The 12699-nt window shown below is 50.2% G+C and overlaps 1 protein-coding gene across 1 annotated transcript in view; it reads right to left on the minus strand.

The window, feature by feature from the left end:
* Positions 1 to 726: 726 nt before the first annotated feature.
* The window catches only part of LOC142803276 (evasin P1243-like), a 39201-nt gene continuing 27228 nt past the window's right edge, over positions 727 to 12699 (minus strand). The window contains exon 5 of the mRNA XM_075888403.1: positions 727 to 889. Coding sequence (XP_075744518.1) covers positions 752 to 889 — 138 coding nt within the window. The 3' untranslated portion in view covers positions 727 to 751. The remainder of the gene's footprint in view (positions 890 to 12699) is intronic.

Genomic DNA, 12699 nt, shown 5'->3' on the forward strand with positions numbered 1-12699 from the left:
AAGGCCAGCTGAGCCCGTCATAGACTTTCTAAGGCAACTTATACGACATCACATGCAAGGTAGCCACCAAGCCAAAACAATGTAATCTTCTAGAAGTAGTCAATCACATCTCCAGACATTATTGAACATTGCGTGGAGAACCATGATGCCTGCTACACATGTGCAATGTTTTACGGGCACCTTATTTTTGCTGTGGCTGATGGCAATGAATAATTACTGTTGAGCTCTTTGTAATAGGTTGGAAGCAGCCAGCATCGCACTATTGAGACAGTAAGCATTGTACGACACCTGTTAGGTATTTTACACGTCTACGACGCCATAATGCTATGTTAGCATGATATCTTGACCGACTGAGCACCTGTATAAGACATGTTTCTAAACATGTCTTCTAAACACCAGCACGACTTCATGGTATAATACTGGACACTGAGGCAGAGGGCCCGAATCGAAACGCCGTCATACTCTAGCATTTTTTGTAACTTCATTTCCTCTTATTTCACATAATCGCAATAACGGACCCCAGTCGCGGGGGCAGACAACTACAAGTCTAATATTGGTTGTTGGTATTTCATGACAACTTTGGTTGTAAAAAGCCGCGTGTTCTGTTGAACATTTCCAGAATGTGTTAAGGCCTGATAATAAGGCTGAAGTGAAAAAATGACGAGTCCAAATTGACGTGTCGCTTAGAAAAATACCACTAGTCGTTATAATCGTTCGCTTACTTTCTCTTTATTATTATAACGCAAACTTTTCAAGCCCACATTACAGGGGGCTTTTCACATGTCGTACTATTGACAAGGCTCACACAAGTGCCATTTTTGCAGTGGCCTACAATACAGGAAAAGTTTTCGTATGTCTGCATTGCCTCCACTTCTTTAACTGTTTTGTTCTGAAAAGAAATGACAGTAGCACATAGTTAAATATCTATTTCACATAATTGACAACGTAGAGCCGAGAGAATTGAAAATATTTGCATTTCATTTGTATCATACAACGGCATAATGTGCTTATTATGTTTTGGTGGCACGAGTGAAATTAATGTTCGAGCTGAACTTGTAATACAACTAAGCGCAAAGGGGAGCAATTGTAAAGACATGTGTTAAGGAAAATATTACCATGTATATGCAGCAGACTCGGACAATTTATTAAATGATAATTGAGGGTTTGTGTATTCGAAGGGTCTAAAACTTGCCTCATATAGCGGGTTGCAATTCCCGAATTTAGTCCTTCAAGGTCTGGGATACTGAAAATATTTGAAGCGGGTGACGGCGGGGGGGGGGGATGGAGGGTTGCACAGAAATGTTACCTAACACTAGAATTTTACATATTTTCACATACTGGTCAGTTCTGAAGGAAAATTTGATGTCAGAAATGAAAAAAAGCGGCCCAAACGCCCCTTACAGGTGATTAACCAGCAAAACTTAAAGTGTCGGTCACAGATGGTTGAAGATGTCACAGCCGAACGAGCTCGAGAAACTCCATCCGAAAGCGGGTGTCGGCGCGGGTGAAACCGTTTGCGTCAGTGCCTCGGTCAGGGCCGTTCCGCGCGCCTCCCGCACAGCTGCAACGCACGTGCCGAGACCCGTACCGCACGCAAGCGGGGGACAATTAAGCCAATTGGCGAGGCTGCGGAGGGTGAAAGAACGTCGCCAATTGGCTTATGTGTCCCCCGCTTGCGTGTGGTACGGGTCTCGGCACGTGCGCTGCAGCTGTGCGGGAGGCGCGTGAAACGGCCCTTACGCTGATCTATCTACAACGCCATTTCTCAGCTCGCCTTTGTCACTTGGATTCGTCCCGGAAGAGGGCTGCATCCTCAGTGCGCAGCTGCTGCTTGTGCTTCGCCAACGAGCTAGAGTGTACGCCCGTACTGCTGCATCGACGTCGTGAACATAAATTTTCTCACAAATCAGCTGACGGTGTGGTCCTTCAAAAGTCGTCTGCTTTTCGGGCGTACATATGATCCGTACCCTCCCCATGCGAAAACTGAAATTGTAAGTTGAACCTTTATATGGTGCCGAACTCCTTGCACTGCCGTAAGACCGTCGCGTGATGTTTGTGTACATCCCTCCTTTGGCTGTTGGCTTGCTTGATGGCTTTACTTGGACGAGAGGCAACACGCGCGGGGATAGAGTGAGGGTGTTATTCTGGACACTGTAAAATACCGCCACGTAGTCGCATTCCGCCATTGATTGATGGCGATTGGCCCAGTGGCCTGCTACTACCTCTCTTATTGGCCTAAAATTTCGCAATTATAAAATTTGACAATATAGTAGAATTAGGCAGTGTCCAGAATAGCACGCTGGGGCTAAATGACCTACTTTTCATCATCTCTTTTTCGCGTCTCTCCTATTTTTTTTTCTCTCCCATGCAGTCTCCGTCTTTGTGCAGCGCTGTTGAGGCGACCTGCACTGACGAAAGGCGCTAAACATTTTTCTTCGCCCCGCCGTGGTGGTCTAGTGGCTAAGGTACTCGGCTGCTGACCCGCAGGTCGCGGGATCGAATGCCGGCTGCGTTGGCTGCATTTCCGATGGAGGCGGAAATGTTGTAGGCCCGTGAGCTCAGATTTGGGTGCACGTCAAAGAACCCAGGTGGTCGAAATTTACGAAGCCCTTCACTACGGCGTCTCATAATCATTTGGTGGTTTTGGAACGTTAAACCCCGCATATGAATCAATCGTCAACACTTTCTTTGTTTTCTTCTCTATAAAAGCCGATTTGTTAAGCTGCTGTGCATGCGCTGAGAGGCACGGCTGCGAAAAATTGAACATCACTGACGGTGCTCCCAATATATGGATAGCACAAACCATCCACTCGCCAAGCATTGTGGACCACGGGGCCCTTTTTACCGACTTCCAGTTAGAGACGCCGTGTCACTGCATGATTATTCTTTGTCGTTGGCATCGCTTTAGGCATGTTGGACCTAGCAGTCATAGTCCTCTTTTTTCATAATGTGCTGCAAAATAATTTGGAGAGCTATTCAACTTAGCTGAACATGAAATGCAGTTAGTGCAGCATGGTTACTGCAGCATAGACTGAATGGCATGACGTTGAATTCTTACAGCCCATCTGGTGTAGAAAACGCTGTCTTTTCTTTGTCATCCTCGTGCATGAGTATTTGCCAGTAACCAGAACGCAGGTCTAGGATTGAGGAGTACTGGGCACCCTGCAGTGAATCGAAATCATCATCTATGCGCGGCATGGGGTAAACATCCTTGTGGGTAACCTTATTAAGCGCTCTGTAGTCCAGGCAAAATCGCACGGAGCCATCTATTTTTCTTACTAAAACAACAGGAGAGGACCAAGGACTCGCGGAGCGACGTAAAATGTTCCGTTGCAGCCTATCGACTATATTTTCTTCAATGACCTCACGCTCGGGCGAAGAGATGCGATATGGTCGACGGAGTTTGATGGAAGTGCCATTAGTCTGTATACGATGCGTGATAATGGACGTCTGTCCCAGAGATGAGGAATGGGCATCAAACAATCTCCTATGCTTCTGTAGCAAGGCAAGCAACTCATCTGTCTGTGAAGAGGTAAGCTCTGGACTAATAGTCGCAGCAAGAAGAGAAACGCATGCCGAACGTCCAATAGCAGGGAGGTCAGAACACGCTGGCATAAGTGGAACAACAGAGACGGGTTGGGATTCGGTAACGCAAGCCATTGTGGTGCCTTTAGGAATGAGAATTTTCTCAGACGCCTGGTTTGTAGCGTAGAGAACTCCGGAGCCATTGTGGAACCGCGATAGACCTGCAGCAAGGGCTATACCACTTGCGAGACAGCGTGCAGATGGTTGGACTAACACGTCACCAGAGTCGATCACATTAGAAGTGATGGTGACTATTCACTGATAACCAGGTGGTAGCTCGGTATCTTCCGCAGTGAGCAAGCGAACGGGCTTGTCATCCGCATAAAGGGCATAGTCAGTTTCCATCATATGAACAACATTTTCTCGACGGCAGATGGAAGCGTTCGCCGCAGACAGAAAATCCCAGCCTAATATAAGCTGGTGGGCACACGAACTCAGCACGGCAAACTGCACCAAATAGAGAAGGCCTGCTATGAAAACACGAGTGGTGCACATAGCGCCAGGTCTAATGGCGTCCCCTTGAGCACCGAGCAGTGTAGGTTCATCATAAGGGGTGGTGACTTTTAGCAGACGTGAGCACAAGGAAGATAAATGACAAACGAGCACCAGTGTCTATTAAAGCGTCCACGTACACACCTTCTATTAAAACAGATATCGTATTATATGGACGCACTGGAGGAATTTCTGTGTTTTCGATTGATGAGGCTTCTCCTCCAAAAGCTGAAGAGTTTAGTTTTCGGGCGTTGGATGGTGAATTGCGAGACAGGTCGCAATGGAGACGTGGAGCAGTGAAGGGGTGATGGTGAGCGTCGTCTAGAAGAGTGGTAAGACGGGGTTGGGTCAAATGTCGCAGTTGGAGACGGTGAGCGACGTAGCGGTGGATCATAAGGACGACGTTGGAAAGCGGACCCGCTTGTCCCATCATCCCGTCCGTAGGTGTCGAATCCATGACGCTCGTCCTGCTGACGCTTCTGACAGAAGCGTGCAATGTGGCCCCGGTAGCGGCAGCAATAACAGGTCGGACGAGATGGCCGCCATGGTGGGTGAAAGGGCTGGCTAGGCGCACTCGGAGTTGACAAAGCCAGTGGAACAGGCGTCGAGTGTGCGGGCATCGGTTGTACGACGGATGGTGAACCAGCGAGGACTTGTGTGTACGTCGGCTGCAGTCGAAGTACCGGAGAGTCTACATACGCTGGCCCGGTCATGGACGCCAACTCCTCCTTGTTAACGTCGCGCAAAACAGTGTTGGAGGGGGGAGGTGGACTCGGTGTCATTGAGAGACCGAAAGATTCCAGCTCTTCGCATATAATCACCCGGATTATAGCACGCAATGAGGCATCAGCCGTGGTGGTGTTTTCAGCGCTGTCTGGCGGTAACCATTGGGACTCAAGTTCCTCTATGCGTTGGCATGTGGCAACTACGTCAGCGACTGTGGTCGGGTTTTCTATGACCAAGGCATTGAACGCGATTGTGCTGATCCCTTTCAATAGATGACGAACTCTCTTGGATTCAGACATGGACGTACTGAAACGGTGACAGAGAGCAAGCACATCCTCTATGTACGAGGTGTAAGACTCACCACGTTGTTGCTTGCGAGCATCTAGTGTCTTCTTCGCGAGAGCTGAACGAACCGCCGGATTGCCGAAAATTTGGCGAAGTAGTTTCTTGAATTGTGTCCAGTCCGTGATATTCGTTTCATGATTGAAATACCATGTTTTCGCAACGCCTGTCAGATAAAAAGAAACACGGCGAAGCTTGGCAGGATCATCACAGTTGTTAGTGAAACTCGCTCGATTGAACTGGTCCAACCAATCCTCCACATCTTCACCTCGAAGTCCGGCAAACGTGGGTGGCTCACGCTGGTGCGTGGTGCCAATCCGCGATGGATAGGCTGCGGTAGTCGGGGCCGTGGTGGTAGATGCAGAAGCGCCGGTTGGCTCGTCCTGAGACATGTTACCGGACACCTGGCATAGACGACGACCTGAGCGGAGCTCCAGGAGGTACGAGAGTACGAAAGATCGCCGAGCACACTCCACCACTTGTGATGCAACGGTGAAGGCAACCTTTACTAGGCCCAGAAGGCACGATGAAGCGACCACACCCAAGGCAAAAATGTCAGGCAAGCCAAGTGCCCACAGCAGATGATGACGACCATTCATGATGGTGAAAATGTGTGTAGAAAGTAGATGTGCTTAATAAATGCCTACACTATATATATATATATATATATATATATATATATATATATATATATATATATATATATATATATATATATATATATATATTGTAATGAATTAACGAATCTGAGTAACGGACGCTCTGCTGGCAACGAAGAAGACGATGATGATCGGTGGCTGCAGTAGTAGCTCGCGCACGCCGCTCGCCATTACCAGACCTGCCTGATAAAGGACATTTTGCCAAGCTACGTCTGAACCTTTCTCGACGTACAACACCTCTATTTTAAGTGGTGGAGGAGCCGGGGTTCCCATCAACCTGGAACTTCGCAATCGGACGCTACCCTCACCGTTCACCATGACTGCTCCTGGCCCTTCTCAAGCTGCCTCACCAACGACAGTCTACTGTACTGGCGCGCCTCGGCAACGCGACCCACCAATTTTTCGCGGCAACGATGAACAAGACGTCGAGGACTGGCTCCTCGAGTACGAAATCGTAAGCGCTTCCAACAAGGGGAACGCCTGCGACCAGCTCACAAACGTGCGCTTTTACCTCGCTGATGTGGCCAGCCTCTGGTTCAAGAACCACCAAGGCGAAATTACCAACTGGTCCCCCTTCAAGACCACCATCTCCGCGGTCTTCGGCCGTCCCGCCGTGCGCCGGCTTCGCGCGGAACAGCGTCTCCGTAGTCGAGTCCAGCGCAGGGACGAGACCTTTACGAGTTACATTGAAGATGTCTTGTCCCTTTGCAAGCGCGTCGATGAATCTCTAACCGAACGCGACAAAATCAAGCACATCATCAAAGCAGTTGACGACGACACTTTCCAGATGCTCGTCGCTAGGAATCCACAAACCGTCACCGATGTTGTCCACCTCTGTCAGGAGTACGACGAGTTGCGTAAGCAGCGTGTCTCGACGCGCAGGGCCGCAGAAGATACGGCTGAAGTTTCCGCCCTCGTACACGACGTCGCTGCTGATCACACCGTCTTACTGCCCCAAATCAAACAATTCATTCGTGAGGAAGTTGCGCGTCAGCTTTCTCTTGTGGCCGAAGCATCCGCGCCAGTGACCTCGTTAGACCCACGTCTACGCCAGGTCATTGAGACACAGGTCACGCAAGCACTGCCTCCATCGCCACCTGTCCCTACGCCACTGACCTACGCTGCCGTCGTTGCTAGACCCCCAGCCACACCTGTCTCTGGCGCATACCGGGGCACCAGGTCCTCCTACCCTACGACGCTGCCTACATACACGGCACCCCATCCCGTTTCGCCCCCTGCACCTTCTGTCGTTAACCCATGGTGCACCTTGGATAATCGACCCATCTGTTTCGCATGCGGTTTCGTGGGACATATAGCACGCTACTGTCGCCGTCGCAACTTCCAGCCTCCAGACCATGGGAATTCTGCAAATTACCAGGCTGCCCAGAATCCCCAGCGACCATCTTCTCCTATCACCGACTCATTGTCCCCACGACGCCCCGTCGATTCTCGCCGGTCATTACCACCCCGTCGCCGATCTGTCTCCCCGATGCTTCGGCGCACGAGCCCCGCTCGAGAGGAAAACTGACAGCCGCAGTTCCGGAGGCAAGAACTGCGTCGTCGTCGAACTTTCTAAGACCTCCTCTTTGTCCGTCCAACGAAATTGATGTGCTAGTAGAAGGTGTTGCTGTACGTGCACTTGTCGACACAGGCGCCGTCGTTTCTGTAATTAGTGAAAAACTGTGTCGCGATTTGAGAAAAGTTACAACGCCGCTTACGAAACTTGCTCTGCGTACAGCCACCTCCCATTTCATCGCGCCGACAGCTCAGTGCACAGCACGCGTTCTTATTCAAGATGTTTGGTACGCCGTCAACTTTGTTGTTCTCCCACGTTCATCTTACGACGTGATACTAGGATGGGATTTCCTTTCTACCCATCAGGCCTTCGTCGACTGCGCTCGTGCTGAACTCACGTTGACGAATCCGTGCCTTGATATCGACCACCACAGTCCCTCGAAAGTGTTTGCCGCAGCTGACGTCCGCATCGCGCCGTTGTCCGCCGTCCTAGTGCCTGTGTTTTCCCCTGCTGCCACTAACTCGACGCTCCTGTTCCAACCAATTATAGCTAGTGTGCAACACCGAACCATCGTCCTCCCGTTTGCCGTCATCAGCTTTTCCAATGGTTCGGCGGTACTTTATGCGTGCAACGTTTCTGCTTGCCCGTACATCCTGCTACGCGGTGAGTGTCTGGGAAGCCTCGAGACCTTAAATTGTATTTTCGAAGACCCGATCTATCCAGACAAGCCATTTCTACCGACTTGTGCCATTACACCCGCAACTGACGCTAATGAACCTATGGATGTATTCCGCAAGTCCATCGATTGTAACCTCACGCCAGGGCAGCAGAAACAGCTGATCAAGCTCCTACAGCGTTTTCGAGCCTCGTTTGACCACAATCAGTCTTCCTTAGGTCGAGCGTCATCTGTTGTACACCGTATAGATACCGGTCAAGAGACGCCATTACGGCAGCGTCCATATCGTGTGTCAACTACCGAACGCCGTGCCATCAATGAACAGGTTGACGACATGCTGACACGTGGCATAATCGAACCGTCAAGCAGTCCCTGGGCCTCTCCAGTTGTGTTGGTGAAGAAGAAGGACGGATCCATCAGGTTTTGCGTGGACTACCGGCGTCTCAACCGAATCACGCGCAAGGATGTCTATCCGCTGCCACGCATTGACGATGCCTTGGACTGCCTACAGGGAGCCGAATTTTTCTCTTCTTTAGATCTCCGCTCTGGATACTGGCAGGTACCCATGGCAGAGGCCGATCGTGAAAAAACTGCTTTCATCACGCCCGACGGGCTTTACGAATTCACAGTGATGCCTTTCGGCCTCTGCAACGCGCCAGCTACTTTCGAGCGGATGATGGACTCTATCCTTCGAGGCCTCAAATGGAACGTTTGCCTTTGTTATTTAGATGATATTGTCGTCTTTTCAACTGATTTTGCAACCCATTTAACCTGCCTCGAGAAAGTCCTCGCGTGTATTTTTGCCGCGGGGCTGCAACTGAATCTGAAGAAGTGCAATTTCGCCGCTCGAAAGCTTACGATCCTTGGCCACGTGGTTTCAAAAGACGGCATTCTTCCTGACCCTGCCAAACTTACAGCCGTTTCAGCGTTTCCCAAACCGACCACCATGAAAGAGCTCCGAAGCTTCATAGGCCTTTGCTCTTACTTCTGGCGCTTCGTCCGCAATTTCGCGACGATCATCGCTCCTTTGACCAAGCTCCTCGCCGGCTCCAGAGACCTTTCAGCCTGGTCTGCCACCTGTGACGACTCTTTCAATGAACTGCGCCGCCTCCTCACGTCGCCGCCTATTCTGTGACACTACGACCCATCGGCACCCACAGAGATCCACACCGACGCTAGTGGTGTCGGGCTAGGCGCTATTCTTGCACAGAAGAAAGACGGCTTCCAAGAGTACGTGGTTGCCTACGCAAGCCGAACTCTTAGCAAAGCCGAAAGCAACTATTCTGTCACTGAAAAGGAATGCCTTGCCATTATTTGGGCGATAGAAAAATTTCGACCTTACGTGTACGGGCGCTCTTTTGACGTCGTGACTGACCACCACGCTCTCTGCTGGTTGTCGTCATTGAAGGATCCAAGCGGTCGCCTCGCCCGATGGGCATTACGCCTCCAAGAATATAATATTCGCGTGGTCTTTCGCTCCGGCCGGAAACATTCGGACGCAGACGCCCTATCCCGTTCGCCTCTACCCCCTGACCCGGACTGCTGCGAAAGTATAACCTGTGATGCCACTGCCGTCACCATCGCCGACATGCCATCTGAGCAACGCAAGGACCCTTGGGTTGCTTCGATTCTAGACATTCTGGCTGGGCGCACGGCTTCCCCCCCTTTTCGCACGTTGCGTCGGCAAGTGGAGCACTTCGCCACTCGCGACGACGTGCTGTGCCGACGCAACTACGCACCCGGTGGACGTCAGTGGCTACTCGTGATTCCACGTCATCTGCGATCCGAAATTTGTTCCACGTTTCATGATGACCCCCAATGTGGCCACGCAGGTTTCCTGAAGACTTATTCTCGCATACGTCTCCGATATTACTGGCGTGGCATGTACCGTTTTATACGACAATACGTTCGGGCCTGCTCGACGTGCCAGAGACGAAAAACTCCCCCTTGTCACGCCAGCGGTACCTTGCTACCCTTACCATGCCCGTCCCGACCATTCGACCGCGTCGGCATCGATATCTATGGTCCCCTTCCCAACACTGCTGACGGTAACCGCTGGATCATAGTTGCCGTCGACCATCTCACGCGGTATGCCGAAACTTCATCCCTTCCCTCGTCTACAGCAAAAGACGTTGCGACTTTCGTTCTTCACAACATCGTATTACGTCATGGAGCACCTCGGGAGTTACTGAGCGATCGTGGTCGCGTATTCTTGTCAGACGTCATCACAGCATTGCTGCGTGAGTGTCACGTCGTTCACCGCACTACAAGCGCCTATCATCCCCAGACCAATGGAATGACAGAGCGCTTCAACCGCACCCTTGGTGACATGCTGTCTATGTATATCTCGTCAGACCACTCCAATTGGGACCGAGTGCTCCCGTTTATCACGTTCGCTTATAATACCGCCATTCAAAGCACTACTGGGTTCTCTCCTTTTTTCCTCCTTTACGGACGCGAACCTTCTTGCACTATGGACACCATTCTTTCGTACAAACCTGACTCCTCAGAGTCCACGACTTTGTCTCAAGCCGCTACATACGCTGAGGAATGCCGCCAACTGGCAAGAGCATTCACAACCCAAGACCAAGGACGCCAAAAGCACCACCATGACGCATCAAATAACACCACTTCCTACGATCCAGGTTCACTCGTCTGGCTGCATGTTCCCTCTGCTACACCTGGCCTTTCTACCAAGTTGGTCCCCAAGTATCACGGCCCATATCGTGTGCTACAAAAAACGTCACCGGTGAATTACCTCATCGAGCCACTGGAACCATCTTCTGACCAACGTCGTCGTGGCCAGGAAATTGTCCACGTCTCGAGACTTAAGCCCTGCTACGACCCTCCCGTGTTTACTTGTCCATAGGTCGCCAGGATGGCTCCTTATTTCGCGGGGAGTAATTGTAATGAATTAACGAATCTGAGTAACGGACGCTCTGCTGGCAACGAAGAAGACGATGATGATCGGTGGCTGCAGTAGTAGCTCGCGCACGCCGCTCGCCATTAGCCAGACCTGCCTGATAAAGGACATTTTGCCAAGCTACGTCTGAACCTTTCTCGACGTACAACACCTCTATTTATATATATATATATATATATATATATATATATATATATATATATATATATATATATATATATATGCAGCTGTTACAAGCTGCCACTCTAGCGTCGCCAGCGCGAAGTCGGCGACGGGAATGACAGCAGGGTGGTTCGTTCCGTACGCAAGCAGAGACAGTGAAGAGATCAGAGACGTGAGAAAACAAAACAAACTTTACTCTAGTGATAGTGCAGCACACGGGATCTAATACAACACTTCAATACAACTAACAAAATACATCGACACTTGATACAACTAAAGAAATATATAACAGAGACAATAAATCAGCTTACGAGAGAGAACTATTACAAACTACACACACTAACACGAATAGAACGACGGAGGAGAAAGTTCGAAGATATAAACAGGTGAAGGCATACGTGTGATGACCGGCAGCGTTGTGTCCCCGACGATCGGATGCGAGAAGTCGAAGAGAGTTCTGGCACGACTGCGATGTCGGCGGTGTTGCAACGCTGTTGGCTCCGGGAGGCTAGTGCTTGCAGGTGACTTCGAGCAGGTTGAGCTAACTCGAGGCGAAGTCCCGATGTCTACGTTGCAGACGTTAATATCGCGTCACAACTAGACGAACGGCTAAGTTTAGGTGGCCAGCCGATACAGAGCCACACTAAAAACTTCTACAAGAGATGCTTGTTGATCTGTTTCTACACCATCTTGGTCAGCGACTAGTCTGCCTAGCAGGGCAAAATCCTGTGCCTAAATCCCCCTCGTGTCTACTCGCTCTCTTCCTTGGGGACAAGAGATTTCAACCTGGGTCCAATCATGCGCGTTTAATTGAGGGGAAACTCCGCCCCAAAAATATTTTGACCCCACCCCTTTTTAATAGGGAGAGGGCCCGCAACTAGCGAGAGTGACAACCTGCCGGGTTGTTGTCATACGGCTTGGCCACCAGAGCGTTTCCCACGCTTTTCTCCGTGGGAACGGTCAACCACTTAGCTCTCAGCCGGGCGTCTTGTAGTCTAATCCTTGTACGGGGTATACCGCGGCCTTCTACGACCTTGCAGACGTCGCCACGGTTACAAAAGGATTAACTGTCGGCGGCGACGTTCTAAGGAGAGCACCCCCATTTTGCACTTATCGGTTCCCTTTCATGTGCCGCCGTTTCTCACGGTCAGTCGGGGAGTACGGCGCCCGTTAATTGCCGTGACGCGTGTCGCCGAAAATAGCCGTCCGTGACATTGCCCCCCACTTTCAGAATGTTATTCATAACATTTGTTCACACGGAGGGGAGTTTTTTCGGCAACAAGGAACAAAGCACCACCAACAAGGGAGGCATGAGGACTGTCCCTCTCATACACAACATACATAGGCCGAGTGCGTTAAAGTAACAACAAGAGAAAAAAAACAAACAAATTGTTAGAGTGCCAGCCTCAGTTACACGCAACAATATCAAGGCGCATACAAACAAGAAGAGGAAATAGCCGTGTACGGCAGCCATCAATACAGAATACACTGCACGAATGTATACTACAAAATAAAACGGAACAGGTGTGCTCCTCAACTGTAGTGCAATCCTTCAATGTGCATTACAGCAAGTAAAAACAACCAATGCACCAAGCAAAAAGAATATAACTCAAAATAC

The sequence above is a fragment of the Rhipicephalus microplus genome, chromosome 3 (assembly GCF_043290135.1).
Source record: "Rhipicephalus microplus isolate Deutch F79 chromosome 3, USDA_Rmic, whole genome shotgun sequence".
NCBI lineage: Eukaryota > Metazoa > Arthropoda > Arachnida > Ixodida > Ixodidae > Rhipicephalus > Rhipicephalus microplus.